General features: G+C 41.5%; 1 protein-coding gene across 1 annotated transcript; it reads right to left on the reverse strand.

Annotated features, from left to right (window-relative positions):
- Positions 1-11: 11 nt before the first annotated feature.
- On the reverse strand, positions 12-12,019 carry LOC139944862 (peroxisomal N(1)-acetyl-spermine/spermidine oxidase-like). The gene is made up of 7 exons (XM_071942005.1): positions 11,882-12,019; positions 6,369-6,602; positions 5,748-5,839; positions 3,722-4,601; positions 2,647-2,747; positions 2,066-2,257; positions 12-1,032 (listed from the first exon to the last, which is right to left on the reverse strand). Exons 2-7 carry the CDS (start codon positions 6,514-6,516, stop codon positions 901-903), a joined length of 1,545 nt encoding a protein of 514 aa, XP_071798106.1. The 5' UTR covers positions 6,517-6,602; positions 11,882-12,019; the 3' UTR covers positions 12-900.
- Between the last annotated feature and the right edge of the window lie 265 nt (positions 12,020-12,284).

Raw genomic sequence — 12,284 nt, forward strand, 5'->3', positions numbered from 1 at the left:
TCCTAAGCCACAGTCAATTTAAACTGTCGTTCTTATCGAGCTTTCAACTACGTATGACTGTAAGTTGAAGCAGCTTGTAAACCATTACAAGGTGCTATAAAGGAATTTTATAAAGCCGGCCTCAAATAAACCTTGCGTCAACAAGAAACAGTCGACAACTTACTTTGCAGGATCACACTGCGCCTGAGCTAAGACCATCGGGAACTTTTCAGTCAGCGATAATTTACGACCTAGGCGTAACTGCGATGATTTTAAGAAAATCTGAAACAGTCGCTGCTCAAAAAAATAAACAGTCGCAAGAGGACAACAATTCCAACTTGTACGATGTAATCCCGACAGTCGGGAACCAATCGCAGGCGCACAATTTCTCAGTTGTTGTGACCCGAGCATTTTTGTTTGCGGGTTGCCGACGGTTTGCTGCGGGCGCAAGAAAATCATAGGTCGACCTGAGGCCGGCTTAAGATCTCATACTTCAAAACGTAGCTCCACATACCTTGCAGGAAAAAACACTGAGCGCTTTGATATGGCCCTAGGGGTGTGATAAAGCGCTATATAAGAGCCGATTATTAATGCAACTACAGTAAAGAGTCTACAATCTCTATTGTAGGGACAAAGAAAGGTGTCCGGTCCTCTTTTTATAAAGGATGAGCACTCACAAGAATACAAACAAAACAAAACAAGTACAAACGAAACAAAATTCATATGACATCAAAAATATAACAAACAAACTCCTGTCATGCCTGTACTGATTTTAATCCTCCAATACTATACCCTTTTCAGCCCCATTACCAAAGCATGATTCTACATTTCAAAAACATTTCCCAGGTTATCTCTAAAAATTATAAAATTCGCACCTCTCCCTTTTTGCGTTATTGTCTCTCATCTTGGCGTATCAGTGGCTCATTCCAGACTGGGTGACCGATGAAACTGGATGAGTTTCTCTGCTTGTTGCTGACCGGATACCATCGCACCGTGGACTGTAGATTGGAAGTCTTTGTGACACGCCTCACCAGCAAACAAGAGTAAAGGATGCTGTAAAAGATACAACGCCAGAAACCTCAATCAATCGGGATTATCGGGGGTGAAAGTCAATGCTGACAAAAAAATAGGGAAACTACTAATAAAGGGTTTAGATAGCTCAGTTGGTAGAGTGCCGGCACGTTAACCCGGGGGGTCATTGGTTCGAATCCCACTCTACATGTAGTCAGTTCTTTGTTTAACCCCCAAAACCATTTAAAAATTTGCCTGGTCAGTTTCCGTTGTGGTTTATATTGATAGTCTGTGACTAGGATCTACATGCAAAGTACCGGCTATATTTTGTTGGGCCCCAGTGCCCCCCTTTCAATGTTGGCTCTCATTGCGCTGTCTTCAGCATTCAGTCAACATTGAGCGAGGGGGGGGGGAGAATGTTTATTGCCAGGGGGAGATAGAGAGTGAATACTTATTGTAACATTGCAAACAGGTGGCCCAAGCATTTTGGCCGGGATTGTAATGTCCTACAGGCATATTATTTCATCCTTGGATAAAAAGTAGGAAAATTCGGGGCACAAGGGCTGACTTACAAGTTCATAAGAAGTAAGGTTTAATGCACTGCAAAAAAAAAACGGAAACAGACTGAAGGAATAATATCATGCCTGTTCTTAGGAGGTACAATGTACAATGTACATAGAAATAAAGGCACTTTCACCTTCCTAAGTTCAAGTTCTTATAGTTTATAAATCTCTGTACTTCCTTTTTTCAAAATGTAACTTTTCGCGTTGGGCTGTTCTGCCATGAGGGCTAAGTGGGTATCGACCATAGAGTAATATATAAGAACTAGAGGGCGCACAAGCCTAGATATGCGGCCCGGTGTGCGGCCATTTTCTAAGTTAACAAAACGGCATTGCATAGTGTTATCATTACACACACACCAACTTGTACTTTGTATCCAACGCGCTTACAACAAACTTCACAACGCATGTCTCCTTGCGATCCCACATCGTTTGTGCACGCAGCACCACCAGTGTGCCCTCTAGTTCTTATATAACTCTATGGTATTGACCAAACTTTCTGTCCCTGCACGTACCTGGAGGTCTCCTTGGCATTCCTGCATAATGGGATTACTCATGACATCGTACTCATCTCCCGTACCATGTACTGGTAAATAACCGCAGTATGAACCTCTGATGTATGGATGGGTCCCCCAACGGGATACAACAATCTGGACCGGGCTTGGAACGTCTTTCTGGAGGAACTTCTGTAGAATATCCGTACATGTCTAGTATTGACAAAAGAAATTAATTTAATGTGGATCTTGTTTTGTTTTGTAAAGGGTAGGTTTCTGATAGACCCAAAATCTGGAACAAACTTCCAGAATACATCAGAGATACCACCTCACTGCATATATTCAAGACACTCCTGAAAGCTCACAGAAGTTAACTAATGGCCGGGTTTGAGTCAAATAGTCAACCCTTTGTGCACACTCGAACTTGCCCACTGTTGAGAATCACATGAGAAATACTAGTCTTGAAGTCAAGTCGGTAATTGTTAAGCGCAGTGTAGTTACGGGGAATACACACATCCTCGATCCCAGTAAGTGTGTGGGCGGCAGAATGAGTGTTTGGGGCAGCGCTAACGACTTGTCATCAAGTCTAGGGAAATACTTACTTGCATGACTTCAGCATCTGACAGAGTCTCCATGTATTCTGCTTCCTTTCCTGAAATCCATGCACACAGTACATCATCATGGCCTTCTACTGAGTAAAACCCTGTCAGATATAACAAAAATATATACGAACAATACGTTACAAATTTACATGTCTACCATGTCTACACACAATTTTTTAAAACCTACCTAGTGTTAGTAACATTTTTCAGTGAGGTGACTAGAACTGTTTGAAACCTTTCAACTGCATGGGGGTTGCGTGTTGAGGTACAACTGTGCACTAAGTAACTGTCTTTAAAGTGTTAGCATGGACTTGAGAGCAACAGAGGTCCACACAAAAACATTCAATTGAGCAGGTTGTTTAAAGGCAGTGGACACTATTGGTAATTACTCAAAACAATTATTAGCATAAAACCTTACTTGGTAAGATAAATGGGGAGAGGTTAATACAGTTTTCCAGAAGGGGTAATTTTCCACGAATTTGATTTTGAGACCTCAGATTTAGAATTTGAGCTCTCGAAATCAAGCATCTGACAGTACACAACTCCGTGTGACAAGGGTTTTTTTTTTTTTCATGCAGCTTTGACAACCAATTTAAGCTCAAATTTTCACGCTGAGATACACCAAGTGAAAAGACTCGTCTTTGACAATTACCAATAGTGTCCAGTGTCTTTAAGGTAAAACAACTTTGCACACAAAGTCTATAAAAGTCTAGTATTGGTGCAAGAAGTTATTCACTAAACTCAACTATCATGATCCCCCACTCCCCTCCTCCTTGCCACGCACATTACTATCAACAGACAGCCGGCGCTGTTGGAAAACTTTAAGGTCATCCCAACACACGACACTCAAAACAATGCTCGCAGGGTCAAGGCTTACAGAAACCCCCTCTATCTGTGGAATAGACGTGACGTGTGTATGCGGCCTATGGTATTACTATAGAGGTTGACCAACTCAATAAGAATGTCTTGCACCAAGACTAATAAAAGTCCAGTGTTTTAAATGCATTCATCCTCATAACAAATTGCTGGCTGCATTTTAGAACCAGCATGATCTGCTTTTAACAAAATGGCTCACCTGGGATTTTCCACGTCCAATTACTCTCGCTATTGATGATTTCTCCTTCATCCTTTAAAGGATCAGCATGCCAAGGATCATGTTCCCATAGCAACTGAAACCCTTCAAGCCCATCTTCCCAAAATGGCTTCTCGTATCTGAGGAAGATTTTATCGACCGTCCCAAAGCCGAGGGTGTTTATCGCTCGCTGCTTGTCCGCCGGTAACGCTGGCTGAAACATACTCAGGTGGTTCTCCTTGAGGTATCCTACTGATGATGTAATGATCACATGATCAGCTAGGATGTCTGGTTGACCTTTGACACGAACCACTGCGCGTGGTTTTCCATTTGCTGTAGTGCCTGCACTTGGTTTGTGTGTCCATAGTATTTGGTCCACTGGTTGGCAATACCGAATAGCATCACCAGGAAGTTGGTTCAAGAACACATCCACAATTCCTTGGAAACCCTTTTCCCCGAGGCAAGTGTAGTATTCTCCCTGACAGGGTTTAAAATCGTTGAAATGCGCTAATGAAATATCTTTGCAGCTTTCACACGCCATGTCCAGGCACTCTTGCATCAAACACCATTTGGACAGTCTCCGATGCAGATGTTTCACCCGTTCGTCTGTGATACCTTCTTCGGCCATGTTAGTCTCCAAGCTCTTCTTGATGTATTCACTCACATTGGAGCAGCCATTGTGGTTTCCGCTGTCCGTGCTGCTTTCGCATTGATTGTCATACCACATACAACCTTTTTTGACGATTTCAGGTGGGACAACGGTCCCATTCTCTAGTATAAAGATGCCTTTATCAGCGGCTGTTTTAGTCCAATCAGTACTACAATTGGTAGACGAGTTGTCTTTACTAATTCTAGAACAGCTGCTGCTGCTCTCTCTTGACTCCTAGAGGATTAACAATTTAACAATTATATAGCTAAAAAACACATCACAGTAAAGAGTTTGTCCTTAGCTTTTTCAGTTACTATCCAGCACAACCAGTTATTAGCTTGTCTTTTCAATGGTCCACCAGCAATATACGTAGGGCCAACCTAAAGGCACTGGATACTATTGGTAATTACTCCACAATATTTGTTAGAAACTCACTCGGTAACATGCAATGGAGAGCTGTTGGTTGTATAAAACATTGTGAGACCTTAGAATTTGATTTTGAGATCTCGAAACGTGTCAAGGGTTTTTATTATTTCATTGTTGTCTCACAACTTCAACAACCAATTGAGCTCAAATTTTCACAGGTTGTTATCATGCATTATATGTTGAGATACACCAAGTGAGAGGACAGGGGTGGGTTTCACAAAGGTAGTCCTAACTTAGGACTAGTCCTAGGCAATGCTTAGAGATAGGACCAGTCCTAAGTTAGGACCAGTAACTCATCCTAACTTGAGACTGGTCCTATCTCCTAGCATTGCCTAGGACTAGTCCTAAGTTAGGACTACATTACCTTTATGAAATCCACCCCTGGTCTTTGACAATTAACAATAGTGTCCAGTGTTTTTAACAATTTTACAACTAATACTTATTACACAACCAGGGCAGATGTTGCCAATTACCTTTTCAGTTATTAGCCGGGCTGACCAGTAGTTACCTTTTCTTTTCTCTGGCCACTAGCAACAGGGCCAACTTAAAGGCACTGGAGTCATTGGTAATTACTCCTCAAAATAATTGTTAAAAACTTACTCGGTAAAATGCAACGTAGGGCTGTTGATAGTATAAAGTATTGTGAGAAACGGCTCCCTCTGAAGTAAAGTAGTTTTTTAGAAAGACGTAATTTCTGATTAAAATATTTGTATTGAATGAATTACCTCAGATGAGGTTTCGAATTCAAGACATCTAAGCTATAAGCACTCAAAACTTGTGCGACAAGGAGGGTGTTTTTTCTTCCATTATTCTGTTGCAACTTTGACGCCCAATTGAGTCCAAATTTTCACAAGTGATTTATTTTATGCAGCCAACACTCCTCCCACGACTCAAAAGAAAGTAGTAATCACACTATAAGACCTGTTCCTTTGCTTTTATTCAATGATTCTTTACCTTGAGTAATCCATTTTCCTTAGCTAGTTTGTGAATAGGATTGTTGTCTTCACCGTGTATCCAATTAGCACCCAATTCAACAACCTCAGAACCTGCAAAAACATCATGCATGAGGTGTCAGTTATTACAACAACCTGCTCAATAATAATAACTAGTTCTTAAACGAACATGACAGAATTGGTAAGAAACAAAAATCGTGAAGAAAACAGAACATAAAACTTACACGGTCTAACGATGATGATAGTTGAAAACATCCCTTGAAATATTTTTGTCTGAAATGTTGTACTTGATGAGAAACAAATAATCTAACTTCGCGTTTGGAGTTTCAGTTTTGGTGCGTTATTCATTTTTATTTAGGCATCAATGTATTGCAAAATTTGTATTTCAAGACCTCAGATTTAGAATTTGAGGTCTCAAAATCAAGCATCTGAAAGCACACAACTCTGTGTGACAAGGGTGTTTTTTCTTTCACTAATATCTCGCAACTTCGACGACTAAGTGAGCTCAAATTTTCACAGGTTTAATATTTTATGCATACCTTAAGATACACCAAGTAAGAAGACTGGTCTTTGACAATTACCAATAGTCCACTGCCTTTAAGTGTAATGATCCCACAATTACCTAATTCAGAAGTGTGAATTCGCCCTCCTGCACGGTTGGTCGCTTCTAAGATGATGATGTCAAATACTTTGACTTTCATCAGCTCCACAGCTGCAGCAAGACCGGCCATACCAGCACCAACAATTACGACGCTGGTCCTTCTGGCCATAATAATTCAGTTGAGAGATGTTTATGTAGCGTGCCGTAGACTAGAGTAGAGACTCACCAGAAAAAACGTGTACTTTGATGATGCAACTGCAATGAACACAACCAGAGAGTTTTTATAGTGTTCTAAAATTGATTGGAGGTGTAGCTAGAAGTTAGATTTAGTAAAACCATCCATCCCAAGCTAACCTCTGGTCTGGGCCTGGCTCTCAAGACTCTGAAAAATCTGATTTAGCTGAATCTGATGATTTCACATCGACTAGAACAAATATTGTCGTCAAGTTAAATAGTGAATCACATTTTTGTTTTTTTATTGGCTGTTGCCATCTTCTGAGCTTGGTGTTTATATTATTACATCCCTTGTGGGAGTATGCCGAGTTCCCATGTGAAGGTCTTTCAAACAAACAAACAAGGGGGGCTGGTCATCTCGCCACCTTGCAAGCTCGCCACCAACAAAGTAGCCCCCTGCAAAGTCGCCCCCTAACTGGCTCGCCCCGAGTTGTTACAAAGTCGCCCCCTAAACAAAGCGCCCCCAAACAATGTCGCCCCCCTAGCAAAGTCGCACCCTGACAATGTCTCCCCCAGCCAATGTTGCCCCCTAGCAAAGTCGCCCCCAGAAAATAATTAAGGGTTAGGGTTAAGGTTAGGGTTAGGGTTAGGGTTTAGGGTTAGGGTTAGGGTTAGGGTTAGGGTTAGATCTTCCACAAGCACATTACTTCAGATGGAAATTTTTCTGAAAATGTTTTAACTATATTTTTTTACCATAATTATTGTAGCCTTTATTATTTTCCGAACAACATCTGGGGGCGACTTTGCTAGGGGGGGACATTGGCTGGGGCGACATTGTCAGGGGGCGACTTTACTAGGGGGCGACATTGTTTGGGGGCGAGATTGCCAGGGGGTGACTTTGTTTCAACCCGGGGCGAGCCGGGTAGGGGGCGACTTTGCAGGGAGCGACTTTGTTGGTGGTGAGCTTGTCAGGTGGCGAGATGACCGACATTCCAAACAAGACATGACAAGGAAGATCATAACCAAATTTATTTTTCCAAAACTACATTTTATTTTATTTTAATTAAAGGAACACGTTGCCTTGGATCGGACGAGTTGGTCAAAACAAAAGCGTTTGTAACCGTTTTTTATATAATGCATATGGTTGGAAAGATGTTTTAAAAGTAGAATACAATGATCCACACAAGTTTGCCTCGAAATTGCGTGGTTTTCCTTCTACTGTGCGAACTAACACGGTCGGCCATTTATGGGAGTCAAAATTTTGACCCCCATAAATGGCCGACGTGTTAGTCGACGAGGTAAAAGGAAAACCACGCAATTTCGAGGCATGTTTGTGTGGATCATTGTATTCTACTTTTGCAACATCTTTCTACCCATATGCATTTTATAAAAAACGGTTACAAACGCTTTTCAAAGACCAACTCGACCGATCCAAGGGCAAGGCTGTGTTCCTTTAAAGGAACACGTTGCCTTGGATCGGACGAGTTGGTCTATAACAAAGCGTTTTTAACCGTTTGTTTTAAAATGCATATGGTTGGAAAGATTTTTTTAAAGTAGAATACAATGATCCACACAAGTTTGCCTCGAAATTGCGTGGTTTTCCTTGTACCGTGCGAACTAACACGGTCGGCCATTTATGGGAGTCAACAATTTGACTCCCATAAATGGCCCACTGTGTTAGTCGACGAGGTAAAAGGAAAACCGTACAATTTCGAGGCATGTTTGTGTGGATCATTGTATTCTACTTTTACAGCATCTTTCTACCTATACACATATTATAACAAATGCTTTTCAAAGGCCAACTCGACCGATCCAAGGCAACGTGTTCCTTTATAGTAACCCAAAATTAGCAATAATTGCAGCAAATCTGGGAAAAAATTGGAAAGAAGCTGATTTCAACTGATAATGGTAGGTATGGGTGTCAGTTACCACCAAAAAAAAGTAAGGACCAATTAGGGTTGGGGAAATCGTTTCCCCGGGGGGTAATTAAAACCCGGGGGTTAATTACCCAAAATTTACCCAAAGTATGTTGTGTTTGGTATCAAATGAAAGGAAATTTAATTTTAAACCCAGTATGTGATGTTCATTTTGTCATTTTATCATCCTGTGAAAAGTTACACTTGATTTAAGATGAGGTGCTTGCTAACACAGGATCAACAAGGTCATTAAAACACATTCTAATGTTAAAACCTTAAAACTATTATTTTACATTACTTTGTGTTGATCAAAGTGTACCACACTGTTTGAGGGTTCAAATTAACTTGGTTCAAGACATTTTAAGTGGATACTACCGGTACTGACAAGCCAAATATGAGAGAAAGCTCATTAAAGACCCTTTTTACACACATTTTGGTCCAAACGGCTTGAATGGCAGTTTCCTCTACATCGCTCAGTTATTCAGTGTCTGTAACATCAAAATGTCCGCAGCACACCCTACATGCAAACACACATGACATGCCAGCTTTTATGCTGGTACATTTCATGGTTTGGTACTGCATCTCCCCTTCCTTGCAGTTGCAGCAAATTGTTGTTAAAAGATTTCTGGGGTGATACTCTGACAAGCATCTTGAGTCCCAATTTATTGTTGGTATCAAACTTCCAGCCTCTTCAAAGGGGCTCAAAGAGAGGTTTTGAGATACTTCAACATCACAACTTGGATGTGTTCACGAAGGGAGTGTTGTGCTGTTGCATTTGGTGTTGGTGGTAAACGATCAGGATCTATTTTTTCCTTGGCAGCTTGCTTTTGGCAACCTTGTCAGGACGTAATGTGGTCAGTGCATGTCAATGCATTGTTACATAGCTATCTTCGAAGAACGTCCCACTAGTATCATGAAGGCACCTCCATGGTAGTATGCGGTAGTTAACATCCGGAGGCAGTTAGAGAAGCTGGAGAGAGAGTTTAAAGTGGATGAAGACATTTTTTGCATGGCTTTTCTAAGAAAATAAATCATTTTGAGGATCTTCAGAGTTGTTGCTGGCCAGATCGGTTCCGTGAAGGAAGAACCACAGCAGGTATGCCGACAGTTGGAGTGGACCAGACAACCCCTACCCAAGAAAGCACTCCCCTCGTAACCCGACATCTCAACATCGATAGGATAGAGGCGTCTGAAGATAAAAGTCAGAAAGATTTGAAGATCTTGATAGCTTTCTCAAAAGCATGTGACACCAGGGACGTCAGTCAAAAATCCCTTCACTGTAAAAAAAGAAGCTAGGGTGCTTGTTCAATCACCGTAAACTTTACGTGGAAGTTTTGTAAATTGTGCCTTGAAGGGGTAGTTTACAAAACCTCCACAGTAAAATTTACGGTGCTTTACCTGGCAGCATAGGGCGCCAGGTAAAGAACCGTAAATTTTACGTTTTTTTTTGTACAGTGTCAGAAGCAAGCTCGTGCCACAACAGCGACCCAAGATGCCCCAACAGACACACTAGCAGCTCAAGGGCCACCATACCGGTAAATCAAATGGGCGGTTTACTGAAGAAGGAGTTTCGCATTATCAGCCAGTATGGTGAATCGGGTCACAATGAAACCTTGTTCCAGCATCTCAAAATTGCTGAGGGTAGAGAGATACATGTTGTTGGTTTAGCCGAGCAGAAGAAGAACACGCAAGTTGTGAGAGTGCAGGAGGTGAGTGCCATCAAGACCAACCTGATGAAGCAGCTCAAACAAACTCAAGCTTGCTTGGCTGCTCTCAAAGCTTCCACCTTAACCAAAACAGCAGAGAGGCCCAAATGCTCCAAAAACACTGCCCTCTCATGAATGGGGCTGTAACGACAAGCCAGTAAATGACATGAATATGACCACTGCTTCACCTGTGGTAGCTCTAAGCACTTCAGGAGAGGCTGCAAACAGCGACAACCACCCCAGCAGGCAGGAGACGGCAACGTGGCGAACGGAGGGGATGAGTAGCCGTCCTGACACCCAATCAATCTCAAGAAGTCCAATGTCCTCAAAACCAACCCAATTAACCAAAACATCTATATGTGATGTCTCAGAGAGTGCTGCCCTCATGGCAATGTCAGCTCAGCAACTACCACAAGGTTCGAAACTGACCAACTTAGTTGGCCCGAAGTGCACCATCCGGTGTAATCTAGGAAGAAGACCAACCTAAGTCCTAGGCTTTGTGGGATACTGGTGACCAGGTTTCCCTAAAAGTGTCTACATCATGGCTTATAACCAGAACATGTTCAACCAGTGACTGATTTGCTAGAGAACAGTACTCTGATGATAACGGCAGCAAATAATTCAACTCTTCCTTATGATGGCTTTGTTGAGATAGAATTTCAGCTACCAACAGGTTGCCATCGCCCCTGTTGGTTCCAGTGTTGGTAACAAGGGACCCATTCTTACCCAAATCACGGCTCCAACGTTCTGGAAGAGTTGTTACAAGATCCCAAGTAAACGTTTTTTTGAAGCTTTGCATGGTGTGAAGAATAAGGATGATAGTTAACTTGCAGGTTTAACAACACTTGTTAAGTTTCAAGTTAAATTTATATTTATTTGAAACCAAACACAACATACTATTAAAGGTTCCAAAAGCAAGCAGCCAAGGGAAAAATAGATCCTGATCGCCTACCACCAGCACCAAATGCTACACAGCACAACACTCCCTTCGTGTTCACCTCCAAGTTAGGGTATGGCAGTATCTCAAAACCTCCATAGTTGGGCCCCTTGAAAGAGGCTGCATGTGGAGTGTGCTGTGGACATTGCTCCAATGGAGCCGATATTACAGACACTGAAAAATGAGCAATGTATAGGAACTTTGCTATTCAAGCCGTGGTGGCCCTTTAATGTGTTTAGGGTCTTAATGAGCTTTCTGTAACGTTTGGCTTGTCAGTACCAGTAGTATCCACTTAAAATGTCTTGAACCAAGTTAATTTGAACCCTCAAACAGTGTGGTACACTTTGATAGATACAAAGTAATGTAAAATAATAGTTTTAAGGTTTTTACATTAGAATGTGTGTAATGACCTTGTTGATCCTGTGTTAGCAAGCACCTAATCTTAAATCAAGTGTAACTTTTCACAGGATGATAAAACAACAAAATGAACATCACATACTTGGTTTAAAATTAAATTTCCTTTCATTTGATACCAAACACAACATACTTTGGGTAAATTTGGGGGTAATTAACCCCCAGGTTTTAATTACCCCCCGGGGAAACGAATTCCCCAACTCCAATTGGTCCTTACTTTTTTTTGGTGGTAACTGACACCCATACCTACCATTATCAGTTGAAATTAGCTTCTTTCCAATTTTTTCCCAGATGAATCCTAATATAGGGATACTATTAAACTTTAATTTAAAGTTAAACACAAACATTAACATTCTAAATCTAAAAACCCACACAAACTACACTCACCAGTCACACTACTACCACACCAGGCATTCAGGCAATCAAAATCGGATCCTCAAAATACAGACAGCAGTTGACAGTATTATATCGGTTGACAGTTGTTTTTTTTATATTTTATATTTGTTTGTGTAGGTAAACTTGCAGGCAGTCCGTCCCCGCCTAGTCTTGAAGTGAAGACGGTAATTGTTAAGAGAGTTAACGACTTGTTTATAAGTCTATTGTTCTTCCGGCGTGTAAATAGACTGGGCCCCTGTCTTTATCCGCAAGGACAACCTTAGTATGACGTCGAATGTTCAGACTAGCTGGTGCGAGCAGATCCTAGTCTGGTCCCCTAACCAAATCCGACAGAGGCTATTTTGGAGATTTTTGGGTCTAGGAACCAGACTAAACAGATCCATGGGCACAGCTA

The sequence above is a fragment of the Asterias amurensis genome, chromosome 12, assembly GCF_032118995.1.
Source record: "Asterias amurensis chromosome 12, ASM3211899v1".
Classification (NCBI taxonomy): domain Eukaryota; kingdom Metazoa; phylum Echinodermata; class Asteroidea; order Forcipulatida; family Asteriidae; genus Asterias; species Asterias amurensis.